The sequence below is a fragment of the Theobroma umbraticum genome, unplaced genomic scaffold (genome assembly GCF_002168275.2).
Source record: "Theobroma umbraticum cultivar Fairchild unplaced genomic scaffold, ASM216827v3 scaffold_34.0, whole genome shotgun sequence".
Lineage (NCBI taxonomy): Eukaryota > Viridiplantae > Streptophyta > Magnoliopsida > Malvales > Malvaceae > Theobroma > Theobroma umbraticum.
This window is the reverse complement of record NW_018397275.1, coordinates 510,442-534,942: the sequence shown is the minus strand read 5'-3', so window position 1 is coordinate 534,942 and position 24,501 is coordinate 510,442. Positions and strand designations below refer to the sequence as shown.

The 24,501-nt window shown below is 34.6% G+C and overlaps 4 protein-coding genes across 10 annotated transcripts; 1 reads left to right on the top strand and 3 right to left on the bottom strand.

The window, feature by feature from the left end:
- Positions 1 to 447: 447 nt before the first annotated feature.
- Positions 448 to 3,553, bottom strand: LOC110427472 (FCS-Like Zinc finger 10). 4 transcript variants are annotated; one of them, XM_021443014.2, is made up of 4 exons: positions 2,303 to 3,553; positions 1,083 to 2,193; positions 866 to 996; positions 448 to 730 (listed from the first exon to the last, which is right to left on the bottom strand). In XM_021443014.2, exons 2-4 carry the CDS (start codon positions 2,108 to 2,110, stop codon positions 675 to 677), a joined length of 1,215 nt encoding a protein of 404 aa, XP_021298689.1. In that variant the 5' UTR covers positions 2,111 to 2,193; positions 2,303 to 3,553; the 3' UTR covers positions 448 to 674. The 4 variants fall into 4 exon arrangements, with proteins under 4 accessions (XP_021298689.1, XP_021298690.1, XP_021298688.1 ...); XM_021443015.2 differs by having other exon boundaries at positions 2,308 to 3,553; XM_021443013.2 differs by having other exon boundaries at positions 3,341 to 3,553.
- Positions 3,554 to 7,292: 3,739 nt separating this feature from the next.
- Positions 7,293 to 9,558, top strand: LOC110427399 (uncharacterized). Its single transcript, XM_021442902.2, has one exon. The coding sequence runs from the start codon at positions 8,132 to 8,134 to the stop codon at positions 9,323 to 9,325; it is 1,194 nt and encodes a 397-aa protein (XP_021298577.1). The 5' UTR covers positions 7,293 to 8,131; the 3' UTR covers positions 9,326 to 9,558.
- A 1,204-nt stretch (positions 9,559 to 10,762) lies between these two features.
- Positions 10,763 to 14,477, bottom strand: LOC110427501 (Pentatricopeptide repeat (PPR-like) superfamily protein). 3 transcript variants are annotated; one of them, XR_002446277.1, is made up of 4 exons: positions 14,423 to 14,477; positions 13,845 to 13,971; positions 11,463 to 13,678; positions 10,763 to 11,289 (listed from the first exon to the last, which is right to left on the bottom strand). XR_002446277.1 is itself a non-coding variant. In XM_021443049.2 (4 exons), the coding sequence occupies exons 2-3, from the start codon at positions 13,924 to 13,926 to the stop codon at positions 11,850 to 11,852; spliced, it is 1,911 nt and encodes a 636-aa protein (XP_021298724.1). In that variant the 5' UTR covers positions 13,927 to 13,971; positions 14,423 to 14,477; the 3' UTR covers positions 10,763 to 11,705; positions 11,833 to 11,849. The 3 variants fall into 3 exon arrangements, 2 of the variants coding, with proteins under 2 accessions (XP_021298724.1, XP_021298723.1); XM_021443049.2 differs by having other exon boundaries at positions 10,763 to 11,705; positions 11,833 to 13,678; XM_021443048.1 differs by having other exon boundaries at positions 10,763 to 13,678.
- A 2,376-nt stretch (positions 14,478 to 16,853) lies between these two features.
- Positions 16,854 to 22,144, bottom strand: LOC110427401 (heat shock 70 kDa protein 15). Of its 2 annotated transcripts, none has more exons than XM_021442907.2 (10): positions 21,984 to 22,144; positions 19,812 to 21,028; positions 19,274 to 19,495; positions 19,040 to 19,135; positions 18,732 to 18,953; positions 18,425 to 18,619; positions 18,199 to 18,345; positions 17,974 to 18,123; positions 17,741 to 17,871; positions 16,854 to 17,537 (listed from the first exon to the last, which is right to left on the bottom strand). In XM_021442907.2, the coding sequence occupies exons 2-10, from the start codon at positions 20,979 to 20,981 to the stop codon at positions 17,288 to 17,290; spliced, it is 2,583 nt and encodes an 860-aa protein (XP_021298582.1). In that variant the 5' UTR covers positions 20,982 to 21,028; positions 21,984 to 22,144; the 3' UTR covers positions 16,854 to 17,287. The 2 variants fall into 2 exon arrangements, with proteins under 2 accessions (XP_021298582.1, XP_021298583.1); XM_021442908.2 differs by having other exon boundaries at positions 19,812 to 21,034; positions 21,984 to 22,143.
- Between the last annotated feature and the right edge of the window lie 2,357 nt (positions 22,145 to 24,501).

Sequence of the window (24,501 nt, the reverse complement as noted above, 5' to 3'; positions counted from 1 at the left end):
TCAGGAAAATTAACTCTCTACAAGAACTTGGATGAGAAGAAGACCTTGGCGCAAATTTCTGACACAACCAATGGGCTTCTCTAAGAAGCCACCAGGAAAAAGCAAACTTCTATGCAGATATATCAACAAAAACTTCAAGCAAGATTAATGGAAGATGTCAGTGTATCTTCCACACAGAAGAACGGAACAAAAGCATAGCTGGGCCCGAGCATTGATACCCAAATTATAGTTGTTGGAAGGGGCCGCAATCCGTCTGACAATACTCTTTAGCATTACCAGTCAACCATATAAATCCAAATTTGCAAGAAACTGACATCACTAAATCACAAACAGATTAACCCTAATGACAATCATAAGCTAGAACTTACTGCAGACAATAAGGTTAATCTCCATTTGTTATCATATATTGCCAAAGAATAGGTAAAGACAGCTGCCGACTAGAAAGAATTATCTGAAAGAGAATGCATTCAATTGAGTAAATGCCACATACATTCAAGATTCAACAACGAGTTCTTCAAGTTCAAGAGGCTTCTACAACCGCTCATAAAAGGAGCAACAGTAACAAATGATATAAAAAAGAAAACTGATGAGATGGGGCTTCTGGCCACTACTGACTCATCTAATCAAAATTATAACGCAACAACAGTACATTATATCTATCCCCGGACTATAAATCAAACTCTATGCTTTGCTATCCATGACTCATGATTTATGCTGCGATCATCCATGGCTGCAAACAGATTCACATAAACAGCTCTTTATGAACAGATGATCCAGGCTAAACTTTGCAGCAATTTTATCAGTCTTGGCATGGAAGCCTGCAAAAAGCAATCAACTATAGACCATTACATGTTAATGGGCATACCCATTAGGAAGAGATCTTCATCATCACTCTGCTCAGGAGAACCATTGAAGGAATTATTACAGGTTTTCTCCATTTCCTCTGTGAGAATCTCCTCAGAGCGGCAATCAAAACTGCAAAATGCCTTTTCACCTCTGCAAGAATAAGAAGAAAAAACAGCCTCAATTATTAAAACAAAATGCAACTGTAAAAGCAGCAAAGGGATCTAAATTGTATAAACCTGTACATGTAAATGTCTTCATCCTTCTCTAGTTTTTTCTGGCAAGAGTAACAGAAGCTCAAAAACTCATCAGAGGGGTAAGGGGTTGAAGTCTCTGGGCTCTTATCCAGTTGGGGCACTTTGGTTTCTGGCTCTGCTTTTTTGTCAAAATTGGTCAACTCAGTGTTGTGACATTCCAAAATACAGTCACCAAAAATGTGAGTTGTTTTGGGGTTTGGACCATGAGAAATTATACAAGTATAATCCTCAGAAAGCTCTATCTCGTGTGCAGAGAGAGATCCCATGCTATGGCCAACGGGTATAGGAAGTGAACTTGGTTTACTTACCAAAGAATCATCTACTTGCAAGGCTCTGCCAATTGGCAGAGATGAACTATTAAGGCTGGTGGTTCCATTCTCTGAACAAAAACTTCTGGAACTCAAATTGGAGTTTTTGGTGGAGTCAATAAACAAAGGGGAAAGCCGGCTGGAATCTGATTTGGGTTCTAAAGGCACTTCCTCATTTCCAAAGACAAAACTAGAATCCCCTGAGTTGGTGTTGGGTTTTCTGGGTTTGGAAAGTTGTGAAATTATGTAATTCCTAGGCAAAGAATTGGATTTCATAGAATTACCAAGGAATTCATGGGAATACCTTGAAGAGTAAGGAAACTTAGTCTTCACCTGTGGTCCAAAAATTATATTCTTTCTCTTTGGAGAATCAAGGTCTTCACCATCTGATTTAATTTCATCAGCAAGCAGATTCACAATGCCCAAACCTATCTTACTGCAATCCCACTTCTTTTGATAACCAATTTGGGATGATGATCTAGGAGACCTAACACTAAATGGGTTGCTAAAATTTGCAAAAACTCTCAAATCAAGAGGAGATGTAGGGCTCCGAACCGTATCAGAATCTGAAGAACCCTTAGTGCTAAATCCAACAAGGAAACCAGGAATATTGAAAAGTGAGCTGCTAATATGCCTTAAACCCAATGAATCAGACTGAAAATAGGATTCTGAATCAGGATCAGCCATCACATTACCATCCATTAGACTTGCCTAGGATGTATGTTTTCTTACACTGCATTATCTATAAACCTCAATCTTCTAGCAAGAAAACCAGCAATTTCTTACTGCATTAGAATCAAGAAACCATCAATACAAAACGAATATGATTGATGCCAAAACCAAAAAATATAATGGCCAAAGCAAAAAAGAATCAAGTACAATGAATGGCAATACCTTACCAAAAATAAAGATCATTGATTTAGCTAACCCCAATGACAAAAATCAACTGTGATAGAAGTGGCAACATAGCTCGTATGCAGTTATGTCCAGATAGGGGCAAATGAAAATGAATCCAGATCATCATATTATACTCAATCACACAAAAAGCCCCAAAAGACTGAGCATATTGGGAACTACGATGCAACAGCAGATACAATATCATAACAATTTCACTTTAAAAACAAAAGTTTGGCCTGATTCGCTTAGTAAAACTAGTACCAGATCCTTGAATCACATCAGCAAAGCAAGATGAGAAGCAAAAATACTTGAAAATATCAATAGAGCTCTAAAAAACTCTCCATCAAAAAATAATTTTGAGCACCACGAAGAAACTAAGAAAGGAAACAAAGCCTCCTGACCTTCATTTAACATGATACGGTAAATCCAAATCAGCAATAAAGGCAATCGTTTTAAATAGCTGATATACAACAATGAACTATATAAACGTACAAGGCAAAGAAACAACAAAGCTGATCATTAATTTACATTTAACTCCAGCAAGAAGCGAGTAAAAATGGGGCTAGCATAGATTGTGATGATCAACATTAACCAAACCCCAGATTATCATTAATCAAAATCTCAAAGCTTCCTAAAAATCAGACACATTTGAGGATCTTTCAAGCTAGAGAAGGGAGAACATCCAAAAGGAGAAAACATAAAAAAAAAAAATTATGAACCGATGAAGAGGAAGAAGAAACTCAAAACGAAAGCTTGATCAAAACAAGATGTAAAAAGATTTACTTCAAAGGCATCAAATGGGTACTCAAAAAATGGTTAAAGCACCAATATTTAACAAAAAAAAAAAAAGAAAAAGACCCTTGCATCAATAAGAACAAGCATATACAACATTTGAAGTCAAACTTAAAACTGGTTTTCAAGCAAAAATCCATTTTGATATCCCAGATGCTCAAAAATGTATATGGATAAAAATAAAAATAAAAATAAAAGAGCTAAAAAATTTTAACAAAAAAAGCAAAAATAAAAAAGACCCACCTGGTTTCTTCTGTTAAAACTTGAAGGGTGAGAGGGAAAAAAGAAAAACCCAAAATGCAGAAGAGATAGAGATTTTACTTTGGGTTAGCCAAAACATAAACGCTCTCTATCTCTCTATATAAATTTTTTCTGCCATTTTTTTTGTTTATTATATTTTTTTAGTCAGTTCTTTATTTTTTTTTTGCTTCTTCTGCAATGCATCAAAATCAGAGAAACAGTAAGGCACTGAGGCTTCTGATATACTCCACGCTCTCTCTCTCTCTCTCTCTCGCATGATTAAGAAAGAAATACGTATATTTATACGGTACATGTAGAAAACGGTGTATATTCCTGGTTTGGAGTTGAAGACAAAAAGAAAAGGAGTTTCTTTTGTGTGAAGAGAGTCACACTTGCTGTACACTGCAAATCTTGTCCGCTTGATTTACCCACTTTTTTGCTTTAAAGTGACTCCGTCTGATCATCAACTTTTTTATTTTCAATTTTTTTTGGAGGGATTTTATGATAAATATATCTTAAAAAATACCCCATAATTTGAGTGGCCTTATATCTTCTTTTTAAGAAATAATAATTTAACAGATGGAGTTATAAGATTTAAAAAATAAAAAAAAATACAGTTTTTTCCATGAAAGAATTAGCGAAGGCAAAGGAAGCCTTTGTATTCAGACCATAAACTGGTCTATCGAAGATAGACATTAAAAACTCCATGGTATAAAAGGTAAAGCTTTTGAAAGAGTATATTGTTCTTGTTCACCTTTCTAAGGGTAGTCAGCACAAAAAGACAAAGCAGGCTGCTGGGTTCAAACGTCTGTTAACGCCAATGTGTTCTGTTGCGTTTAACCACGTTAACCGATAAGAACTAAGTACCTGTTTGTATTAGCGTTTCAAAACGTATTATTTGCCCGTCGGTGTTCGAACCAAAACCAGCCATGGTTTTGCGTTGATCCAAACACGGTGCGACTTCTTTCTGGTCCGGAAAGTACGGATGTAGCCCTATATTTATATGACCTGATGACCAAGCTGCCCTTCTGTGGAAAAATTAGGATTTACATAAATAAAAATCCCAACTTTTTTTAAGTTATTTCCTAAGGCCTAAGAATAATGATGTAGGTTATTTGGTGAATTTTAAAATATATATTCTTCTAGTGAACATTTTTAAAATTTTATTTTGCATCTAAAAACAAACCTTTGAAAAAGAAAGACACAGATACTATATAAGATTAAAGCATATCATATGGCTCCATAAGCAATTTTTTTTGAGATCCATTATTAAATGAGCTACATTTTTTGTTCAATTTTTTTAGTGTAAGTCATAGTCGGACCAAATATAACTAAAACTGGCATAAATAAGTAAAATTTTAAGGCATTTTATTATTAGGTCTAATTAGATTAGACAAAACTGTTTTGCAAAAAAATTACCTTTTTTATCTAGAATAAGAAGATAATTACTTCAAACTTTAATCAACTTAATCAACAAATGAATTCAAAAAATATTGATAATGAAATAAAATTATTTCTTCTACCATCCTAAACCACAAATAAATTTTAATCCGTCTATTCTTTAACCTTAAGTCATTCCAAATCTAAAATCAAAAATTTCTTTTTAATCGAAGTGGACATTTGCTTCACGTAAAACCAATCGCTATTATATCAACGTCAATACGTTGTCAAAGTTGAATGTATTTTTTTCACAATTCTCATCTCTTTCTCAATGTTATCTCACAATTGGAATTCCTTTTGCCTTTAGGTTCTTTTTTTGGTATGTTTATATCTATTATTTGTTTACTTTGTTTATTACTACTTAGTTGATAGTGGTGATTAGTAGAAGATTTTGACTTCCAATGGTGTTCAAGCTTTTGGTGTATTTGACAATAATGATTAGTAAAATTGAATATTTAATAAATTTAGATATTTAACGAGTTATATCTAAAGCATTAAGACATGAGTTTATCTAACATTTTCAAATTTTAGTCAAATATTTATAGAATTCGAATATCATATAAATGAATAGGATTTGAGTAAAGTATGTAAAAAATTAACAAATACATACCTTAGTACTAATTATAATTATCGAGCATTTCACTTACAATTCTTTTTATTATAATTTTACAATTATCTAATCACAACAAGAATTATTTAAAGGTCCACCATTTATTTTAATATTATAATAGACTAATTATAATACAATAATTTTAAGTGATTTGCTCTCCTATAATTCCACATTTGAGATTAATGTCATTCTTAACAGCAGAGTCAATTTCCTATTAATAACCAAAAAAATATAAATTCATTTGCTACAATACTCTTTTCTCCTTGACGGAATGCGGTAAAGTAGTAAATTTACTATGACACATCATTTCTAGTGGGACCCAAACAATAAGTTAAACGGCGTCAAATCTGGCCATCAAACCCATGATTTAGTGGGTCCAAAAAAGTGGACCCCACTAGAACAGAGCTTGCTCCGAGTAATGATTCCTCACAGGCGTCTTTATTTTACAGTTCCGTTTTGTCGTTTAGCTTGAGTCAGCCTTTTCTTTTATTTTTTTATAAAAATACGAAAATCTAATTAACTGAAAAAACTAATAATTTAAATATAAATAAATACAGATGGCCCCACACCTGTTCCCTTCTGCCGTGCAAACCTCGTGCAATCCAACGGCTCAGAGATCAAGATTCTCTGAGAAAAGTCGTATAATCTTGCGGCTAAAAACGACTTGGTTCACTGCTCCTGAAAGTGAGGCCTACCACACGTGTCGTGCATGTATTGAAGCGCCAGAATTCCTTTGTTTGTTTGTTTGTGGCGCACGAGATCGTAAGTACATTGGGACACGCGGAATTGCATCATTGCTTGTCCTTTTTAACTATTGGGCAATAGGATTTTCTTAACTTTTACTCTCTTTTTTCATTAAAAAAATTATTAAACGGAAAAGAATGAATATTTTTTAAGCATTTCATAAGAGAATTTAAAAACAATGTTAAACTTGAAATGCAAATGCTAAGTAATAAAATAACTCTTAGTCAAACAAGTGTAGATGTTTTTCAATTATCTTACGCGTTGAGGGTAAATTTATGAACAAAATTAAATGTATGTAGTGATATGATTGAATATTTAAATATTATTCAATTCGATTGATAAAAATTAAGATATTATTTTGATAATAAAATTACTATTTGTAATGTGTTTAGACAGTGAGTTTAGGATACTCACTTCCTTAATCCTATTACAAATGATAATTTTTAATATTAAATTTTAATTTATGTATTATTTTTTTGTTTATAAATTTATTATGATTAGTGTAATACTTACTATACTTCATTAATTATTACAAATATGGTTTTAAACTTTAATTCATTTTTTTGATGAATTTTTTAATTTTTTAATTTAATAATATTTATAAATTTAATATTTCATTATTTCAATTAAATATTTAATGAATTTGAATATTTTACAGATAATGTTTGAAATATTTGAATATTTTGAATAATAATTTTAAAATTTAATTGTGTATATAAAGTTGAGGTAGTCTACGAAATAATCGAGCATGAGTTAGATAACCTAAAAAATAAGGGATGCGATTACTTGTTATATGCAACATATTTTTATAAATATAAATAATAAAATTATTTAATTATAATTATGTAGAATTTAATGGACATAAAATGGCACCTAGTACGCACGGCGTCGACACGGTCGGCTTGGGTAGGCAGGGCACCAGTCTTGGCCTTGGTGCGGGCAACGAAGCAGCTATCTATGGCGGAGGTAGCTAGCTCGCACAATCTCAGCATGTTAAATCCTCATCCCCTTGGTTTTAAAACTTGAAATTGCTTTAAATTTGTCATCGCTCGATAAACAAGCATGAAGCCCAAGCAACAATCCCTTGACCCAATGGGCTCACAAATTTCAGGGCCTGCTATCTAAAAGGGTTATGCACAAGGCGTACATTAGCAGCAATCCTCTTTTTATCCCCTATTTTTTATGTTTTTTTTTTTTTTTTCTCTTCCAAGATTTTACTCTCTCCCGCAATCGCATAATTGTCCCCCTTTCCGTGTTTGAGTTTGTTCCCAGAAAACAAAAAATGAAACTTGTCAATTTTTGAGTTAGGGGTTTCTTAGGGTTTGATGTTGAAGAAAAGTTTGAGAATGTTGAGCACTTTGTCAGGTAAGTTTTGATGGGTTATGTTGTTATTTGAAAATGGATTCCGAGTTGATTAAAGATTTAGGTTTTAGTTATTTTGAGGATGATGGAGTTAATTGGAATCTGATTTCATGGGATAGGGTAAATCAGTGATCAAGAGCTGGAAATTAAAAAAAAAAATCAGCCAAAAAGAAAAATAAGCTTGAAATTTAGTGGTTCGGTTTTTGATTAGGTCAATGAACGTGGAGGGGTTTGATTCTGTTAATTTGGCTGTTGAGAATTGAGAATTTAGAGTTGAAAAAGTTGATTTTTTAAGTAATTTTTTATGGGTTTTTGTTATTTGATTCAATAATAAAGGGATTTTGCATTTCTTTCCGTTTATGAAGAGATTCAAGGGTTTAGGACTTTGGGGTTTTTCTTTTTTGGAAGAGTGGAGTGGTGATGAGAATTAGCGGGATTCTTTTTGGAAAAGAATAATTGATTGTTATGTTGTTCTTGAAGTTTGTTTAAAGGGAAGAGGAAATTTGGGATTGGAGCTGGTAAAGTGTAGGGGAAATATCGTTTTTGTTTCATTTTGAATCTTGTTTTGAGCTATAGGCTTGGATTTTTTTAGGTATACTTTCAGAGTTTCTCATTGTTGAGTTGAATTTTGGGTTTTAATGGATGACATTGAAGATGATGCTAGATACCCTCCAAATCCTTATGGTGTTAGTCACCAGCAGGGTTATGGTTCTTCAAATCGCCAAAAGCTTCCTGTAAGAAATGCTCCTTATGCTAGACCAATTGTGAATCAATATGTTGATGATGATGAAGATGAGGAGGAGGAAGAAGATGAGGAGGATTTGGGAGAGGAAGAGGAAAACCATAATCAAAACAATGGTGTTCGGTATGTAGGAAAAGATATGGATGATGATGAGGAGGAGGAGGAGCTGGATGAAGACGAGGATGATAACGATGAAGGTGGTGATAAGCAGAAAGGTTATAATAGAAAGAGTGATGAGGTTGACATGGAGAGGCACCCAAAAAAGAGGAAATTGAAGAGTTTGGTGTCAAGTTATGAATTTGCTCCTCGAGTACCAGCACCAGCAGTTGCAGCTACATCAGTGCCAAAGCCCTCATATGGTGGGAGGAATTCTCTTACAGATTGGACCGAGCGTGAGACATTTGTTTTGCTGGATGCATGGGGTGACCGGTTTTTGCAACGTGGGAGGAAGAGTCTTCGGTCTGAGGAATGGCAAGATGTTGCAGAGAGGGTATCAGAGGTTTCAAAGATTGAAAGGACTGACACCCAGTGTCGTAATCGATTGGATACATTGAAGAAGAAGTATAAGAAGGAGAAGGCTATGCTGGCAGAGACTGGTGCTACTACTAGCAAATGGGTTTATTTCAAAAAGATGGATATGTTAATGACAACTCCTCCACAGCAGGGTGGACTCTCTTGTGGGTTGGACTCAGGGGAGTATGTGTTCATGAACCCTCGGGTTTATTTGAACCGTGCAAATGGTTTGGATGAAATGAGGGATAGCCCAGCAAATTCAGAATCTGCTGATGGTGAGGAGGATATCTCAGATGGACTGCCACCTAAAAAGAGAAGATTTGGGAGGCAATCTGATGAGGGTTCTTCGTTCAGATTGCTTGCAGATTCTATTCAGAAATTTAGCGATATATATGAAAAGATTGAGAATAGTAAAAGACAGCAGATGTTGGAATTGGAGAAGATGAGAATGGATTTTCATAAGGAGTTGGAAATGCAGAAGAGGCAGATCATGGAGAGAGCACAGGCTGAAATTGCAAAAATACAGCAGGGTGATGATGAGGAGAATGATGTCTCTGCTGAGAATGCTAGTGAGTAATGCATGCAAAACCCAGTTATCTTTGTAAGGGTGGGTAGATGTTGACTGCTAAATGTTGTTGTATAATATATTGGGGACTTTTCCCAATAGCTATTGTGAACGACAATAATGACGCTAGACATGCTGTATCAGTCAAGTAGAAAATTTTTACTGAATTTAGAGAAGATCATTACTCTCATTATTACTTGTACTGCTTCAATGTTATAGTTCACTGGTGATCCTTTTTTCCTCTATCAATTGCTGTCACCAATAATCAAGCTTGAAAGCATGGACTTTGTGATTAGATAGTACCATTTTTTGAAAGTGAGTGCTTGGATAAATGTCTTGCTGTTGTGTGCTCGTGAACATAATAAAATTGTCTGCTTCAGTTAAAAAGTGTTAATGTGAGATGCAATATAATGCAGTAATCTAACTTCTTTGAAGGCATAAATTGCCCTTTTTTCTTCCTATGTTAGCTAGACACAAGGAACAATATCTGTAAACTTCCCTTCTGGTGTTTTACACGTAAAAAGGAAAAACAGAGAGCACCAAAGAAAGGTGTTGATTGAGAGGGCAAGTAGCTGACAAGATTTGGTATATGCCTCTAACCCTTGATAGGTAGCTGTGCATTCCCTCTTACGGTATCCAGTCTGGGGCTGAATGTTTTGAGTCTATATTTGTTACATTGTTGGTGATGGAGAGATTGACACCTCATTAATAAATAAATATGAAAATTTAGAAACTCTTAAAAATAAATAGGCATAACTTTCAGAGATTGGCTTTACAATCTAAAGGATAGTTTCTCTTTCGCTTTGTTGAGGAGTTACAGAGATCCCTTTCCCTTGTATCATCACCGACTTCAATACCAAACCCAGCCATGGAGCCTCCTCTCATTTTCTCCTTGGGTTGCTGGGTTTGATTGTTTTTTTCTCCCCTATAACCCATAAATCACTCTCATTGTTAAATGAACCAAAGAATGTTCAATTCCTGTTTTTATTTATATTTATAAGTATTCTTGTGTTTTTTGTTGAGGGTGTTTGTTTTTTCCAAGCTTTGGTAAACATGGAATCATGAGAGCCACAGAATGCCTTTGATGGTGAAAACATGAGGGGAAGATGAAAATTGGTTGGCCTTGGTTAAAACCAGCCTCTGTTTTTATCAACTAACATGCTCTCACAAAAATATAAAAAATTTATATTTAGATTTTTTAAATTTAAAATTAATAAATTAATGAGATGTCACTCTCTCTTTCACCGAATCAATACATCAAGTATAAACCTTTATTAGTGTAGACCAAAAGTGACTGTAAAGTTATTCTTGGACTCACCCGAAAATTAATGCAGAATCTCCAAGTCGTTTACCTAACTTAGAATTAATTTTTGACAAAATTGTGTAACTGGGAAGACTTTGCTTCCAAGTTTAACAAGCAAAAACGACCAGGCACCCTTACTTACCTAACCAGCCTTTACTTGTGTCCTTATGTTCATATCCAACAAAACTAGTTACACTTGCCAAGAAGCTGAAGCAGGGCCTGAAACATTAGGACCCATTTCTTGCATTCAGCTCTGCTAACAATGTATAAAGAAGGGTATCCATTTCAGGTCGTTAAAACTGGTATATAAATATAATCAAACAAAATTTGTAAACTTTGAATCCTCAATATTCTCTCTTTCAAATAATAAAATAATTTCTAATTTTCTCCTTTTATCTCCTTTACTCCTACTTTTACAGTTCTATTCTCTGCATAATGTATATGCTTTTTAACAAATGTATCCCATGTTTTTCTGCATCCACTATCAAGTGCTTCAGCCGTCTCACATAAGTTTGCAAGAGAACTGGAGTTAGTATGGTGGGAGCAATCCTGCTGCTATTTTTCCTCTCCCCTCCAGGCCCCAGCTTCCATACACCCATTTAAGATCAACAGGGAGTTAACAGGTTTATTTTCCAGCAATAAGGAGGGACCAGGAGACAAAAAGATACAGACACTGAAAGAAAGAGACCCAAAAAGACCATTATTTTCTGCTTTTCAGCCAGTACGATATGATCAAATATGGGATCATTTGATATGGTTCCCTCCACACAGCTGTTAATTGGATGAGCAAGCTGAAATGGCAGATTTCTCAGTGTACTGTAAAGATTTCTGAAAAGATCACCTCACCTTGCTACAAAAGTTAGACACCTCTCAGCTCTGCAATTTCTAGTCATACAGCTTTGTCTCCAAAAGATGTGATCTAACATTCAGAAGAAAATGAGCTCCCTTCTCAAGCCTGACAAGCTTGGCAACATAAGCACCTTCATTTCATCATCCCATCTTCATGAGGCTGATATTCAACTGCCAGAAGCATAGCAGTAAAGCTTCCTTGTCCAGTGCAGTAACAAATTTGTAATATTTGTCACTTAGCTAGACTTAGAGAGCAATAATTAGTTTAAAAGAAGATATTACAAAAAAGGAAAAGTTGGTGTACCTTGCTATGGCAGTTAGCCAAGGGTAGAATCATCTATAAATATGAAAGATGCCTTTGTCTTACCTTACATCAGGACTCCATCAATAAGTGGTTAGACTACGATCTTCATCAATCTTGCCAACTGCCTCAAGTATTGATGAGTAAGTGATGAGATCATATTCAAAACCTCTTGCTTTCATCTCTTTCATTAACTTTGCAGCCTCTTCAAGCAAACCAGCTCGGCTGAGACAGCCAAGGATAGTATTGTAAGATACTGCATCAGGTTTAATATTTGAATTCTTCATCTTCACAAACATTGCCATTGCCCGCCTTGGGCCACCTGTCCTAGCTAAGCCATTTAGAATGATATTATGAGAATTCAAGTCTGGAACACAACCGTTTTCTTCCATGGTTCTGAGCAAGGAATGAGCTTCATTTATCATGCCAGCCCTTACCATCCCTGACATGAGAGCATTATAAGCATAAACATCAGGATTGCATCCCAGTTTCTTCATCTCATTGAAAAGATCTACAGCATCACTCAAACGGCCGCACTTTCCAAAATGTTTTATCATCACTGCATACACCCGAGCACTTGAACACCCACAATTCTCTTTCAATTCCTGAAATAACTCATTGGCAGCTTCATATCGTTTTGCCTTTCCAAGACTGTTGATCAGGCTACAATATGCAGCCGGACAAGGAGGAAAACCCTTTTCATCCATCTCTTCCAGGAGTACCAAAGCTTTCTCAACTTTGTTTGTCTTGCAGAAACCATCAATAAGAATTGAATAAGTAAATGAGCTGGGAACAAGACCATCTGCCTTCATCTTCTCAAACCATAAAGATGCCACAGAACATGGGGCTTTGGAATCAAATAAAGCTTTAATTACAGTGTTATATGTTACAACATTTGGTATACACTGCCAAGACTTCATTTTATTGAAAAGCTTAAAAGCATCTTCCAATTGACCTGCTTTGCCCAAGATGTTAATCATATTGTTAATAAGCACAACATCAGGCTTACCACCTTCCTTTAACATATTCATGAATATACCATAGGCGTCTTGAACCCTCCCAGCCTTTCCAAGCCCCTTTATCAACTCGGTGTAAGTGAAAACAGTTAGCTTACAGCCCTTTCCTTTCATCTCCTGAACTAGACCGAAAGCTTTCCCCGTCTCACCTAACTTAAAATAGATTTTAATTAGGGTTGTATAAATCTTTGACGTAGGCTGTAATCCATTCTCCTTCATCTCTTCAAACAACCTAATGGCAGAATCATGACGACCCAACTTACTGAAAGTGGATATAAGTGCACTGTAGGTCACTGTGTCTGGTAAACAGTTACCCTCATTGCACATCTCATTATAGAGCTCATGAACTTTCTCATGGTGCCCTTCTTGCATCAACATCAAGATTATAGTATTGTAAGTGCTTGCCGTTGGCTTGCACTTGCGACATTTGATCTGATAAAAAATGGAGAGTGCCTTGTTCACCATCTTAGCTTTGCCCAATATTCTCACAATTTCAGACATTTCAGCCGGACCAATAGCACATGTACTCCGAAGCATCTCTTGGATAGTCTTCCACATTTCACCAACAAGTCCTGCTTCATCCAAACAGTGAATTAAAGTCATGTAGGTGGTAGAGTCATGTTCAAAGTGTCTTCTTCTCCCTGCCCACTTGAAGAACTGGATTTTAACATTGATCTCTACATCTATCATCAAAACCTCACGAACCAACCGTTGGTCCACCTTCAACTTGAGCACTTCCAATGCCTTCTCAGCATCAGAACCCCACTTAAATATTTTCAAAATTCTTATAAACCTCTCATCCAATGTCCGTACAGAGGGATTCTTCCTCTTAACAGCCAAGTCCTGAGCTTCCTTCTTTGGACTAGGCAACTGGAACATTTGCACTATCTCATTCTCTGTTTAGGAAAACCATGCAAAATTAACCAACAAATTACTTGATCGAAGTAATCCTTTTCATGCTTGTTATTATATGAAACCATCTTAATTCATACCTACCAAAGAATGCCAATTTAATAGAAAGAAAACGGATTAATCAGCTGACAAGCATTTTGGGAAGCTCACCTGTTTGCTTGATTGGCTCGCAGAGGTGAGACAAAGTTGATATGGATCGCCTCAAAGCAGATGATGGCATGATGGTTTTCATTAGTTACAAGCCACTTTGCGTATCAGATCGCATAAGGTGAAGTAACTAAAGCAGGGAGGATAAAATGGCTTGAGCATATGAACACCAATGCATTCAATAAGCAATAAGATTAAACTCATAATGGCAATTCGACAAACAAAAAAACATGACATATGGAATGAACATTCTTCTCAAACTTAAATACCATTTTCTCCGAAATGCAGAAAACAAGAAAAAAATGGGAAAGAAGAAGGGAAAAAGGAAAAACCCAGCAATAGCAATTAACCGCAGATAATGGCTACGGCAAAAATAAATAAAATTAAAAAAAAATCATAAACACCAACTTCGGATACAATTGAACTTCCGTAAAAGAAGTGATATGCTACAGATAAACGAAGAAAATAACAAAAAAAAAAGAATTGATTGGTAAACCCACTTTTAATTGTTCACCGCAAAATTGTTGCAATTAAAATTTAAACTACGTTTAAAAAGAAATGGAGGAAGGTCAAGGAGAGACCTTGAAGAGACGAGAAAGAAAAGTTGCCGCCGAAAGAGGAACAAGAAGAGCGTATTCACTTTGAAAAAGGCTAAACGCACGGGTTGAAAATAGAGCTGCCAATATGAGCTGACCCGGTTCAGTCCGGCCCAATCTCTTGTGGGTTAAAGAAATATGAATTGAGCCGGTCCAGTTCATTTTTATATAAATCATCAAACTTCAATTCAACTTATCTCTTGTTAGTTCATAAACTGAGTTGAACTAGTTTATTTTTATTTTTTTAAAAAAATTTATTTTTATTTTTTAAAAAAAAATTATTTTTATTTTTTAAAAAAAATTTATTTTTATAATTTTATTTAATAAATTTTTTATTAATAAAATTATTTTATAATTTAATTTATAAATTAAATAATAAAAAATATTACAAATAAACAAATTACACTAAATATAAAAAAATAAATAAATTACCTAATAAAGTTTAAATCTTTAACACAAATTACTATCTCATAAACATAAATATATAATCAAATAATAAAAATTTCAAGATTCATTTATATCTTTCTCGATCCTCATTATCAAGTAAAACATTTAAATCTTGTTTAGACACCAATAATGTCTCAAGTTCTGAATCATTATCAATTTATCATTTAATATTCATTACTATAAAAAAATAATAAGTTTTAATCTAAATAAAATTTTTAATTTTAAAAATAAAAATTAAAGATATTAAAATATATAAAATAAATAATACTATTAATAACTAAATTATTAATTTTACATAATTAAATATATAAAATTATTAAATTAAATAATTTTTTTTTATCTATAGAGCTGACCTGCCCCAGCTCACCTCAGTCCACTAATTTGATAAACTGACTCATTTAAATCCGATTTTAATATAAACCTAAATTTTTTAACTAAATTCACCTCATATTTAAAAAAAAATAAACTGATTTAATGAATCAGACCCATTTTAACAGGTCTAGTTGAAAACGAAAAGAATAGAAATCCCTGCCAGCTCCCGTGCCCCGCTTTTTTGCTCCGTTAATATTATCACCTCATGTGTCCTGTGTTTTTAACTGCGTTTGAAGGGGTTACTCATCCCAACGCCATGAAGCCCTGTGGACAAACGCCCGCACTTTGGTAGGCCTTGCGACCACTTCGCTGCGGCTAGAGGTGCACAATGAATGATTAAATATTTTAAAAAATCAATAAAATTGTTATCATTTTTTTTATAAATTACAATATTAAAATTTATAAATTTTATCTATAATTATAAAATATATAACTAATTTCAATATAAAAAACATAACATTTGTTTCTTTACTCAATTAATTATATCTTTTTATATAATTATCATATTAATATCCAACTTAACAAAAAATTAAAATAATAAAATTAACTTTCATAAAATAAAATTATCTAATACAAAACCATTACCTATAATAAATTATCAACTCGAATATCTTTCATGACTTTACTCTTCATATTCATTCACACGGTCGCCATCTACACCCCCAGTGCTGAGTTGAGTACCATTCTCTACGAGGGCTGGATGGCTAACGGCATCGCCCCATGGCGGTCAGCCGACCACCACATCCGACGTAGAGAACTTCCTTGGATTCTCGGACGGCATCATGGGCATGGAGCTTAGGGACTTGCGCCACTCAGCAACGAGAAAATTTATCATATGGTCCATCTTTTGGATAAATTTTCACCCTTTTTCTCTTGGAAGAAAAAAGAAAATTAGAAAACACACATGCCCTTGCAGGGGAGGGACCGGAGAACTCTTCCACCTCACTTAGACTCTTGAAAACTTGGTGACAATGACATGGTTCTTTGAGGAAAAAAAAACGAAACTAATGTAAATTACATGATGGCGAACCTCTTTCCTGTACTTGCACCACTTTGAAAGACTTATTCTGAAAAGGAAACAATCACTGGCTTATCATCTGCAATTTCTCCGTTTGTATACCTTGTCTGATAATAGTTCATATGGCAAACTGAAATGCCTTTCCTTCGTTGATTGCTACTCGACTCCTTTTTCTTAGTTGATTTGGATCTTTTTTTTTTTTTAATTGTTTTGGGTTAGATATGCGCTTGACTCGGGCTCCTCTGGTCACTTCCTGATTCTTGCACAGGATTTAAAAAGATGGCCCAAATCCAACTCCCACCATAATTCTCTCCGCCTTTCGGTGTGTAAACTAGAACGTCTAAATAACTAAAAACTGACATGATACTTAGAAGCTAACATTCCAAGCAGCAGGGAGTATCGCATTCCTTCGACAAGCTTGTCCAACGATATGCACATGTACATAAAGTCACATAAAACAATTAAGTGACAAGACAGCGACCCTTGACCAAGGGGGAAAGGAAATGAGCAGAAATAGACAAGCATGCGAGTTCTGAAGAAAACATTTCGAAACTCCTACCTAGAGGTAGACAAAGGACATGGAAAAATAATGTAAGACTTCAATTGAAACAAAATCCAAGATTTGTGGACACCAACAATACCCAGAATTGAAGTGGTTACTAATCCCCAGACAAATCCTACAAAACATAAAACAAGATTTAACACTTGAAATCCTTTAAAGAGTAAATTTTAGCCACCCTCCAACAGAAAAATGTTGACAAGGAAGCACAATAGCAGTCTTTTCTCTTAAAAACCCTCCGTGAAAAATACCTGGATTCTAAAGACTCACTCTTAACAATAACAAATCTGGGTAGGCATAACAAAGACAATGCTTTACAAATTGAAAACAGTGACCCCAGCCCCTCATATCAGACTACCAAAGAGTTGGTCTCAGGCTCTTTCAAAAATAGTGCTTACACATAAAGAACGAAATTTTGGCCACATAAATCATCAACAGACCACCCGCGAATAATTTATGAAGTAGCCGAAGTACTCTCCGATTTGTCCGTTTCCATTGGTTCTGTAGAAGCTGGAGGTGCCTCACCACTGTCTGCCGGCGCATTTTCACTAGAGTCTGCATTGCGGTTAGGGCTTGCATTCGGGTTGGCATTGGCATCTGCACCCTGCGGGTGAGCCTCACTTCCTTGAGGAGGTGGGGTTGCTGGTGTTTCAGGTGTGGCTGGTTTAGCCGGTTTAGGTTTCGTCATTATTGGCCTGCAAAACCTATTTAACACAAAATTTGAATATCAGCATAAGTATCGTACATTCGAGCGTAGATATCACTGATACCGTATGTCTACATATATAACATAGTTTAGGAGGAAAAAAAGAGAACATTACTTTGTTCAAGCTACAGGAATCTACAAACAAAACAAGTATTTACATGCTGGATACACTAACTTTTAAGCAGGAGAAATAATGTGTACCTGTCTAACGCTTCAGCCTTCTTTCTCACATCAGCTGACAAGAGAACTGGAGTGGCATACTTGGGAAGTTGATCCTGTTGCTGTTTCTTCTCTCTCAACCATGCCTCAGCTTCCACACACTCATTTAAGACCTATAATGCACCAAAGGAGTAAATCTTAGCAGAAGAAGAGGGGGGGATTGGGGGGGGGGGGGGGGTTAGGTACAGAGAGAGAAAGAGGGAAGAAGCCATTACTTTTTGCTTTTCAGCAAGTTCAATGTGATCAAATTTGGGATCATTTGACATGGCTGCCTCCCTGTAACTGTTAATACAGTAAGCCAACTGATCAATGACAGCTCCTCTCTCAGCATACTCTTTATAACGTTCTTCAATAGGATCCCCTTGCTGCAATATTTAGACAACTGTCAGATACTCAATTTATACAGTCAACCTGAGAAACAATATGAACAACTAGAATACCTTCTTAAGCTCTTCAAGCTTGGAAACATAGACACCCTTTGTTTCATCCTCGCCATCTTCATACAGCCAATCCTCTGTTTCCTGAAGCTTAGCAGTAAACTCTTCCTTCTCCGGAGCAGTGACAAAATCATGGTATTTATCACTAAGCTGAAGACACAAAGAATAATTAGTTTTACAATCATAACAGCCAAGTAACAATTTTGCAAACTAGTAAACAACATTTTACCTTATTCCTCATGTCATAGACATAGGCTTCAACAGCATTCTTTTTATCCTTTGTTTCTTCCATAATCCTATCTTGCAAAGCCATTTCAAACTCCTTCTCTACAGCTTTTTGAACATCTGCAGGTAACATTGCACCGTAAACCAACTCTGCCACAGGGACATTTGTTTTCTTCACCTTCTTCTTAGGAGCCTCAACCTACATGACAGGCAAAACAAAAATGTAAACAACCATACCCAAACCCACAGACACACACACTCACATATACACCACCAATCATTTATATAGCATGCTGACAAAAAACACTTACTTTGGTATCAGTCTCCATTTGCACAGGCTTGTCCCCTGACTCAGGAACACCATTTTCAACCCCTGCAGCGTCAGCTGTACCCTTGGCATCTTGCATATTAACATCTGTCTCATTGGCACCAGAGGCAGTAGCATCGCCAGGTATTTCATCAGTCTCCATCTTAGTATCTTCTTTTACTGGCTCTTTTGAAACTGGGACTTCAACTTCTTCCTCTTCCAAGAGCTAAAAACACAGAAAAGTAGTTATGAAAGAGCACAAAAAGATTACCCTTCAGGTATAATTAAAATCTAGAATTCAAATATGCTTACAGTTGCCGAATCAATGGACACAATCCCATGCAAATTCAGACGAACTTTGACCTTCAACTTTGGTCGTTCACTTCGTAGTGTTGGAAAAGGACCAATCTACCATTAAACAAATGCCACAAATTATTTCATCAGAAGGTTGACCAAGAAATTTTAAATTCTTGAAATGGACAAGTAATTCTTATCCTAAAGTAGAAAACAAGAAAATCAGTTTGATTAAGGTTTCTGATAAACTACCGTGTAAGCACTAATCTTTGCAGGGACCTGCAACTCGCTGATATCAGAATATTGAACATCAACACTGAATGTACTTGTCTTGTGGAATGTCACAGCCTTGACACTGGGTATTGGATTTCCCTTTGGAAAAACCAGTTGTTGTTGTTCTGCTCCTTCACTCTGAGCATCTGAAGCAGATCCTTTCCATGATAGGGAAATTGGTAACGGGAAGCTCTCATTGACCTTCAAATATGAATTAAGTGATAAGCCATGTTTGAAATATGACAAAAAGAAAGAGGAAAAGTACACAAAAGTGAATAGACATGCTGCAGCAACAACAGATAAAATAAGGTATGGAGGAAGAAACCTAGCATCATTCCCATCTTCAAGATCATAAAGAAAAGTACCAAACTAGAAATCATACTACAATGCACCTTTTCAAAAAAATTGACAACTTGAGTAACACAAGAAAGCCTCCAAAAAATGAATGATAAATGCATAGCGGAGATACACTCCACAGAAAGAGCGAGATCAAGATAACAACTTGGTGGACAACTACCTGAAACTCCCGAACTTTGAATGTGGGACTGAGAATTGCACATTGCAAAGCACAACCCCTTGCAACACATTCACTAGCATTCATTGTGCGCCTAGGCTCTTTACCCAAGAACTCCGTGAGGATTTTCAACATAGCCGGAACACGTGAAGCTGAACCAACAACCTCAACCATGTGAACATTCTCAACTGCAAGTCCAGCATCGGCAAGAGCCTTCTCTAGTGGCCTCTTCACACGTTGCAAAATTGGAGCACTGATCTGCTCAAACTCCTCTCTCTTAATGAAACCCCTAACATCCTTCTCATCCATTAAGCACTCAATATTCAAAGGTGCCTCAGGATTGGCACTAAGAACCTTCTTTAACTTCTCACAAGCAGCCCGAAGCCTTATACAAGCCCTTGCGTTCTGGAAAACATCAATCTTATAATCCTCTTTAAATTTTGCAGCAAAATGCTGAAATAAAACTTCATCAAAATCTCTACCGCCCAAAGAGCGGTCAAACGAATGAGCCAATATCTTGAGTTGTCCCTTCTTGAAGCCAGCAATACAAACTTGCATGCTAGCATGTCCAATATCAACAAAGGCAACATTTAATTGGTCATTATCGGGTAAATCAGTTTTATAGATACCATAAGCCAATGCTGTTGCTGTAGTTTCATGAATCAAGCGAAGAGGGTGCAAGCCTGCAATTGTGGCAGCATCTAAAACTGCCCTTCTTTGAAGATCAGTGAAATATACAGGAATCCCAATGCAGCAATCGACCACTGCTGCATTCAGATTCTTCTCAGCTATGCTTTTCAAATCTGACAAAACCATTCCCAAGACTTGTGTTGGGGTAAAGGTTTTCATTTCACCTAAATAACGAGCATGAATCAAAGGATATCCATCAGGTCCCTCAGTGACATTGAAGGGTAACGACTTGAGATCCCTTTGCAACTCAGGATCTGAGAACTGACGGCCAATCAACCGCTTTATCTGAGAAATTGAATTTTTAGGGTTCATTGTAGAAGATGCTGCCCCTGCAGTACCAATGAATCTCTGCTTCTCCCCAAAGCATACAATAGCCGGAGTTTCGCGCTTTGATTCATCATTAAGCACAACATCAATCCCTCTCTGCCTTGCGACAGCAACAATGCAGCTTTCATTGCCAAAATCAAACCCAACAACGCTCATCTTCACCAGAAATTACACTGATTTATTTTATATAAAATAAAATTGATCTGCACCTAGCAAAACAAATAGCAATATGAGCATATACAAATGTTAACGCAGGAAGGAAACAAATAGTCACAACCTAGAAATTATTAGAAATCTAGGCAATGCATCAACATAATCACACAATTAAGAAGTAAGAAAATACCAAATTAATATCAATCAAGGTGATATAAATATGTTCCCATTTATTATGAGCAATAAATTGCGACTCAAGATTCTGTGGTAACTTCCATGGACTTGAACTCATAACTAGATTCAATTGACATTTTCCCCCCTTTTTTTCATTTGAAGACTCTTGTTAAGTTAATCATTTACACTAGAACACAGAGCACACAACGACATAATGCCAGATGCATGCGCTTACCAGGTGCATACAAAAACAACAAACACATGTGAAGTTGATCAAACACCTTAGTTTAAAAAAAAAGCAAAAACCTTTTAGAAGAGCCACATAAATCAAACTAATAGAAACAAATCTTAATCTTAATAATTTTCAAAATCAGATTCCAACTCAAAAATAACACTATATTAAAATAAATCAATTAGAAAAGCAAAATCCTAACAATGACTAATAGAAATCACATTCAAATCAACCTAAAATAACAAAATTCGACTTCGTTTTCCTTCTCAAATAAATCTCCCCACTAGAAAGACGTAGAATCCAAAGAACAGGTGCAAAAAAAAATTACAACAAAAAGAAAAAGACTTAAGTTAATTTAAGTAGCAGGAGCGAAAAATCAGCAATAAATTGAGAAAACTATTTCCACCTAAATCACTGAAAACAGCTAAATCTAAAGAGAAACAAAAGTTAATGCAAAATCATCGAGCGAAAAAAAAAATCCACCGATGCACCAAATCTAAAGGTAAAACTAAACAGATCTACAAATTCCAGACAGATAAATGAAGCAGCATCAAAAAACAATCGACGAAATTGCAAAGACCGGAGGATGGCGATCGTACCTTTTACAAACGAAAGAGAGAGAGAGAGAGAGAGGGAAGATTAGGGGCCAGAAGAGGTTCTGGAAATTTCTTTTCGAAAACACCTCTTTCTTGTTGGTGGGTTTTTTTTCTTTTTTCGTTGGTGCGCGAGAGAGAGAATACGGAAACAACCTTAAGCAGCGAAAGAGAGTTTAGGGGCCTTTTATTGAGGAGGGTTTGTGTGGAATTTTCCACTTCTTTTTACTCTTTTTTTTTTTAAAAAAAATTAATAATTCTTTGATTTATTTATTTATTTGCCCTTTTTTTTAGATTTGTTGTTTTTTTTTCTTTTTTATATATTTTTGGGCGAGTCTTGTGGGGGTCGGGTGGTCCTAGAGATGTCTAGATATACTCTGGCTTCTAGAAAGATCTGCGGAGAGACGAGTCTTTGGAATTCTATAAGTTTTCGCCTTTTAGGTCAAGCGCCGGGTTGTTGGTCGGTTCATGGGTTGCGTTCTCGGGTTTTGGGCTTTCATTCGGGTTTTTAAAATTTTTCCCAGGACGCAATGGATCGCCTTCTGATAGCCATCATCTGCTAATTTTTTAAAAACTTTTTTTGTTAATTTTTTGGTTTTCATTTCTGATGATGTGGTAATGATCTTTCTTAAAATCAACTCCAAATAAGCATGTGATTAGCATCTTCTCTAGATTTTACAATAATTTTGCTTGTCAAAAAAATATTATTTATAAAAAAAAGTGACAGAAAGTGTTTAGATCGAATATGATTATATTTATGCTTTAATTAAATTAATTGCTATTCTCTCTAAAATTTACGATATTGGCTTTGTTTTATACTTTTTCAATCGATCACATAATAGGGACAATGATGGATGATTTAGTCTATCATATTTAAGGATCACATATATCAAATATTTTTAAAAAATTAATCAAACATAAAAGATCAAACCAATCAAATATAAAATTGGTTTGGTCCATTTGATTTTGGACCAATTGATCAAAATTTTTTATTTTTTTTACAAATTACAATCTTAAAATTTGTAAACTTCATCCATAATCATAAAAAATATAAATTATATATAAATTAGATATATATATTATATTACTTTATTATATGTAAGAAATTAATGATATAACTTATATGTTATAATATTTTAATTTTATATCAAAGTTTGTATAAATAATAACTAATTATAAACAAAAATGTTATAAAAACTAAGATAATGATTTACAAAGTTATAAGTGTAATTATATAAATAAATTTTATTTTAAGTTATAGTAATGTTTATGTATAAATTTAATATATATAAATATTTTATAATATTTATACAATTATACATATATTTATAACATTTTATATTACAAAACATTACTAAAGTATAATAATTAAAACATATTAATATGTAGAATATTTACTATCATATATTATAATATTAATATATAAATTATATTATTTAAAATATATAACTAGTAATTTCATATTAATACATATTTATAAATAAATATATATAATTAAAATTAAATTATTATGACTATGATTTGTATACTTACATATAATAAACTAACATATTTTAAGTATATTATGAATTAGATTTATTATCAATTCTTCTTAATACATATAAAAATATTTTATATATTAATATATATAAAATATATATAAAAAATTAGTTTGATTTTTAAGATGGCTTAGTTTAAAAATTTTAAAATTGAGAACCGACCAAAAAATCCATTAGATTAAATATTTTAAGTCAATTGATCTAATGCAACAATTAAACTGAATTAACTTACTTAAATCGCATCTAATTTGAGTAAGTAATTGATTTAATTTAGTTTTACTCACTCCTAATAATAATACCTTTTATTCTTAGAGGCAGACCCTTTACATTAAAAAGAAAAAAAATTACCGTGAATTTAATATAATTAACTATATATTATATAGTAATTACTGTATAATTTAGAGCAGTTTGATTGGTCCAACGTGTTGACATAATCAACTAAGACGTGCGTATTTTTCAAATGTCGTGAACTCTCTAGACTTAAAAAACTTAGTAACTCAGATAGCAAATGGTCCAACCAAGCCGCCAACGTGCAAGGTGAGGCGCATAAACTGAATCGGTAAATCCTGCCAAGTACTGAAATAGTGAAATGAGTAGTGTGTGTTTCCTACTCCCTTTCACGTACATGTTCACTTTCCATTAAATATGTGTTTTGGGTTTTTCACCAATTACTAAAATAATTAATGAAATTTATTAAAATTGTTACGTGGATTTATGTGGTGGCACGAACGTGACGTGTCGTTTTGACTTGAGTATGTTTGGTTGCATGACATGTCAACTCATTGTAATGCCTACAAAGCCTTTGTCCAAGCTTCCACTCCTAAAGATTGAAATCTCCGGTGGCGCCTCAAATCTTGAAAGTTGAGTTAGGTGCTAATAGATAAGATAAGATACTTATCCAAGTCTTTTTGTATATATTTTGATAAATGTAATGCCTGTTTTAAGTTGGTTTTGCATAACATTTCACCATATTCTTTTAATATTAG

Bases quoted from the DNA above. Each gene is read 5' to 3' on its own strand.
- LOC110427472 (XM_021443014.2), bottom strand. From the start codon at position 2,110: ATGGATGGTAATGTGATGGCTGATCCTGATTCAGAATCCTATTTTCAG. The intron at 997-1,082 runs GTTTATACAATT...TTATTCTTGCAG, and splicing joins GAAGACATTTACATGTACAG to AGGTGAAAAGGCATTTTGCA. The intron at 731-865 runs GTATGCCCATTA...ATCTGTTTGCAG, and splicing joins TGAAGATCTCTTCCTAATGG to CCATGGATGATCGCAGCATA.
- LOC110427399 (XM_021442902.2), top strand. From the start codon at position 8,132: ATGGATGACATTGAAGATGATGCTAGATACCCTCCAAATCCTTATGGT.
- LOC110427501 (XM_021443048.1), bottom strand. From the start codon at position 13,926: ATGAAAACCATCATGCCATCATCTGCTTTGAGGCGATCCATATCAACT. The intron at 13,679-13,844 runs GTGAGCTTCCCA...TTTCCTAAACAG, and splicing joins CGAGCCAATCAAGCAAACAG to AGAATGAGATAGTGCAAATG.
- LOC110427401 (XM_021442907.2), bottom strand. From the start codon at position 20,981: ATGAGCGTTGTTGGGTTTGATTTTGGCAATGAAAGCTGCATTGTTGCT. The intron at 19,496-19,811 runs GTAGTTGTCCAC...TCATATTTGAAG, and splicing joins TCAAAGTTCGGGAGTTTCAG to GTCAATGAGAGCTTCCCGTT. The intron at 17,538-17,740 runs GTACACATTATT...TGTGTTAAATAG, and splicing joins AAGGCTGAAGCGTTAGACAG to GTTTTGCAGGCCAATAATGA.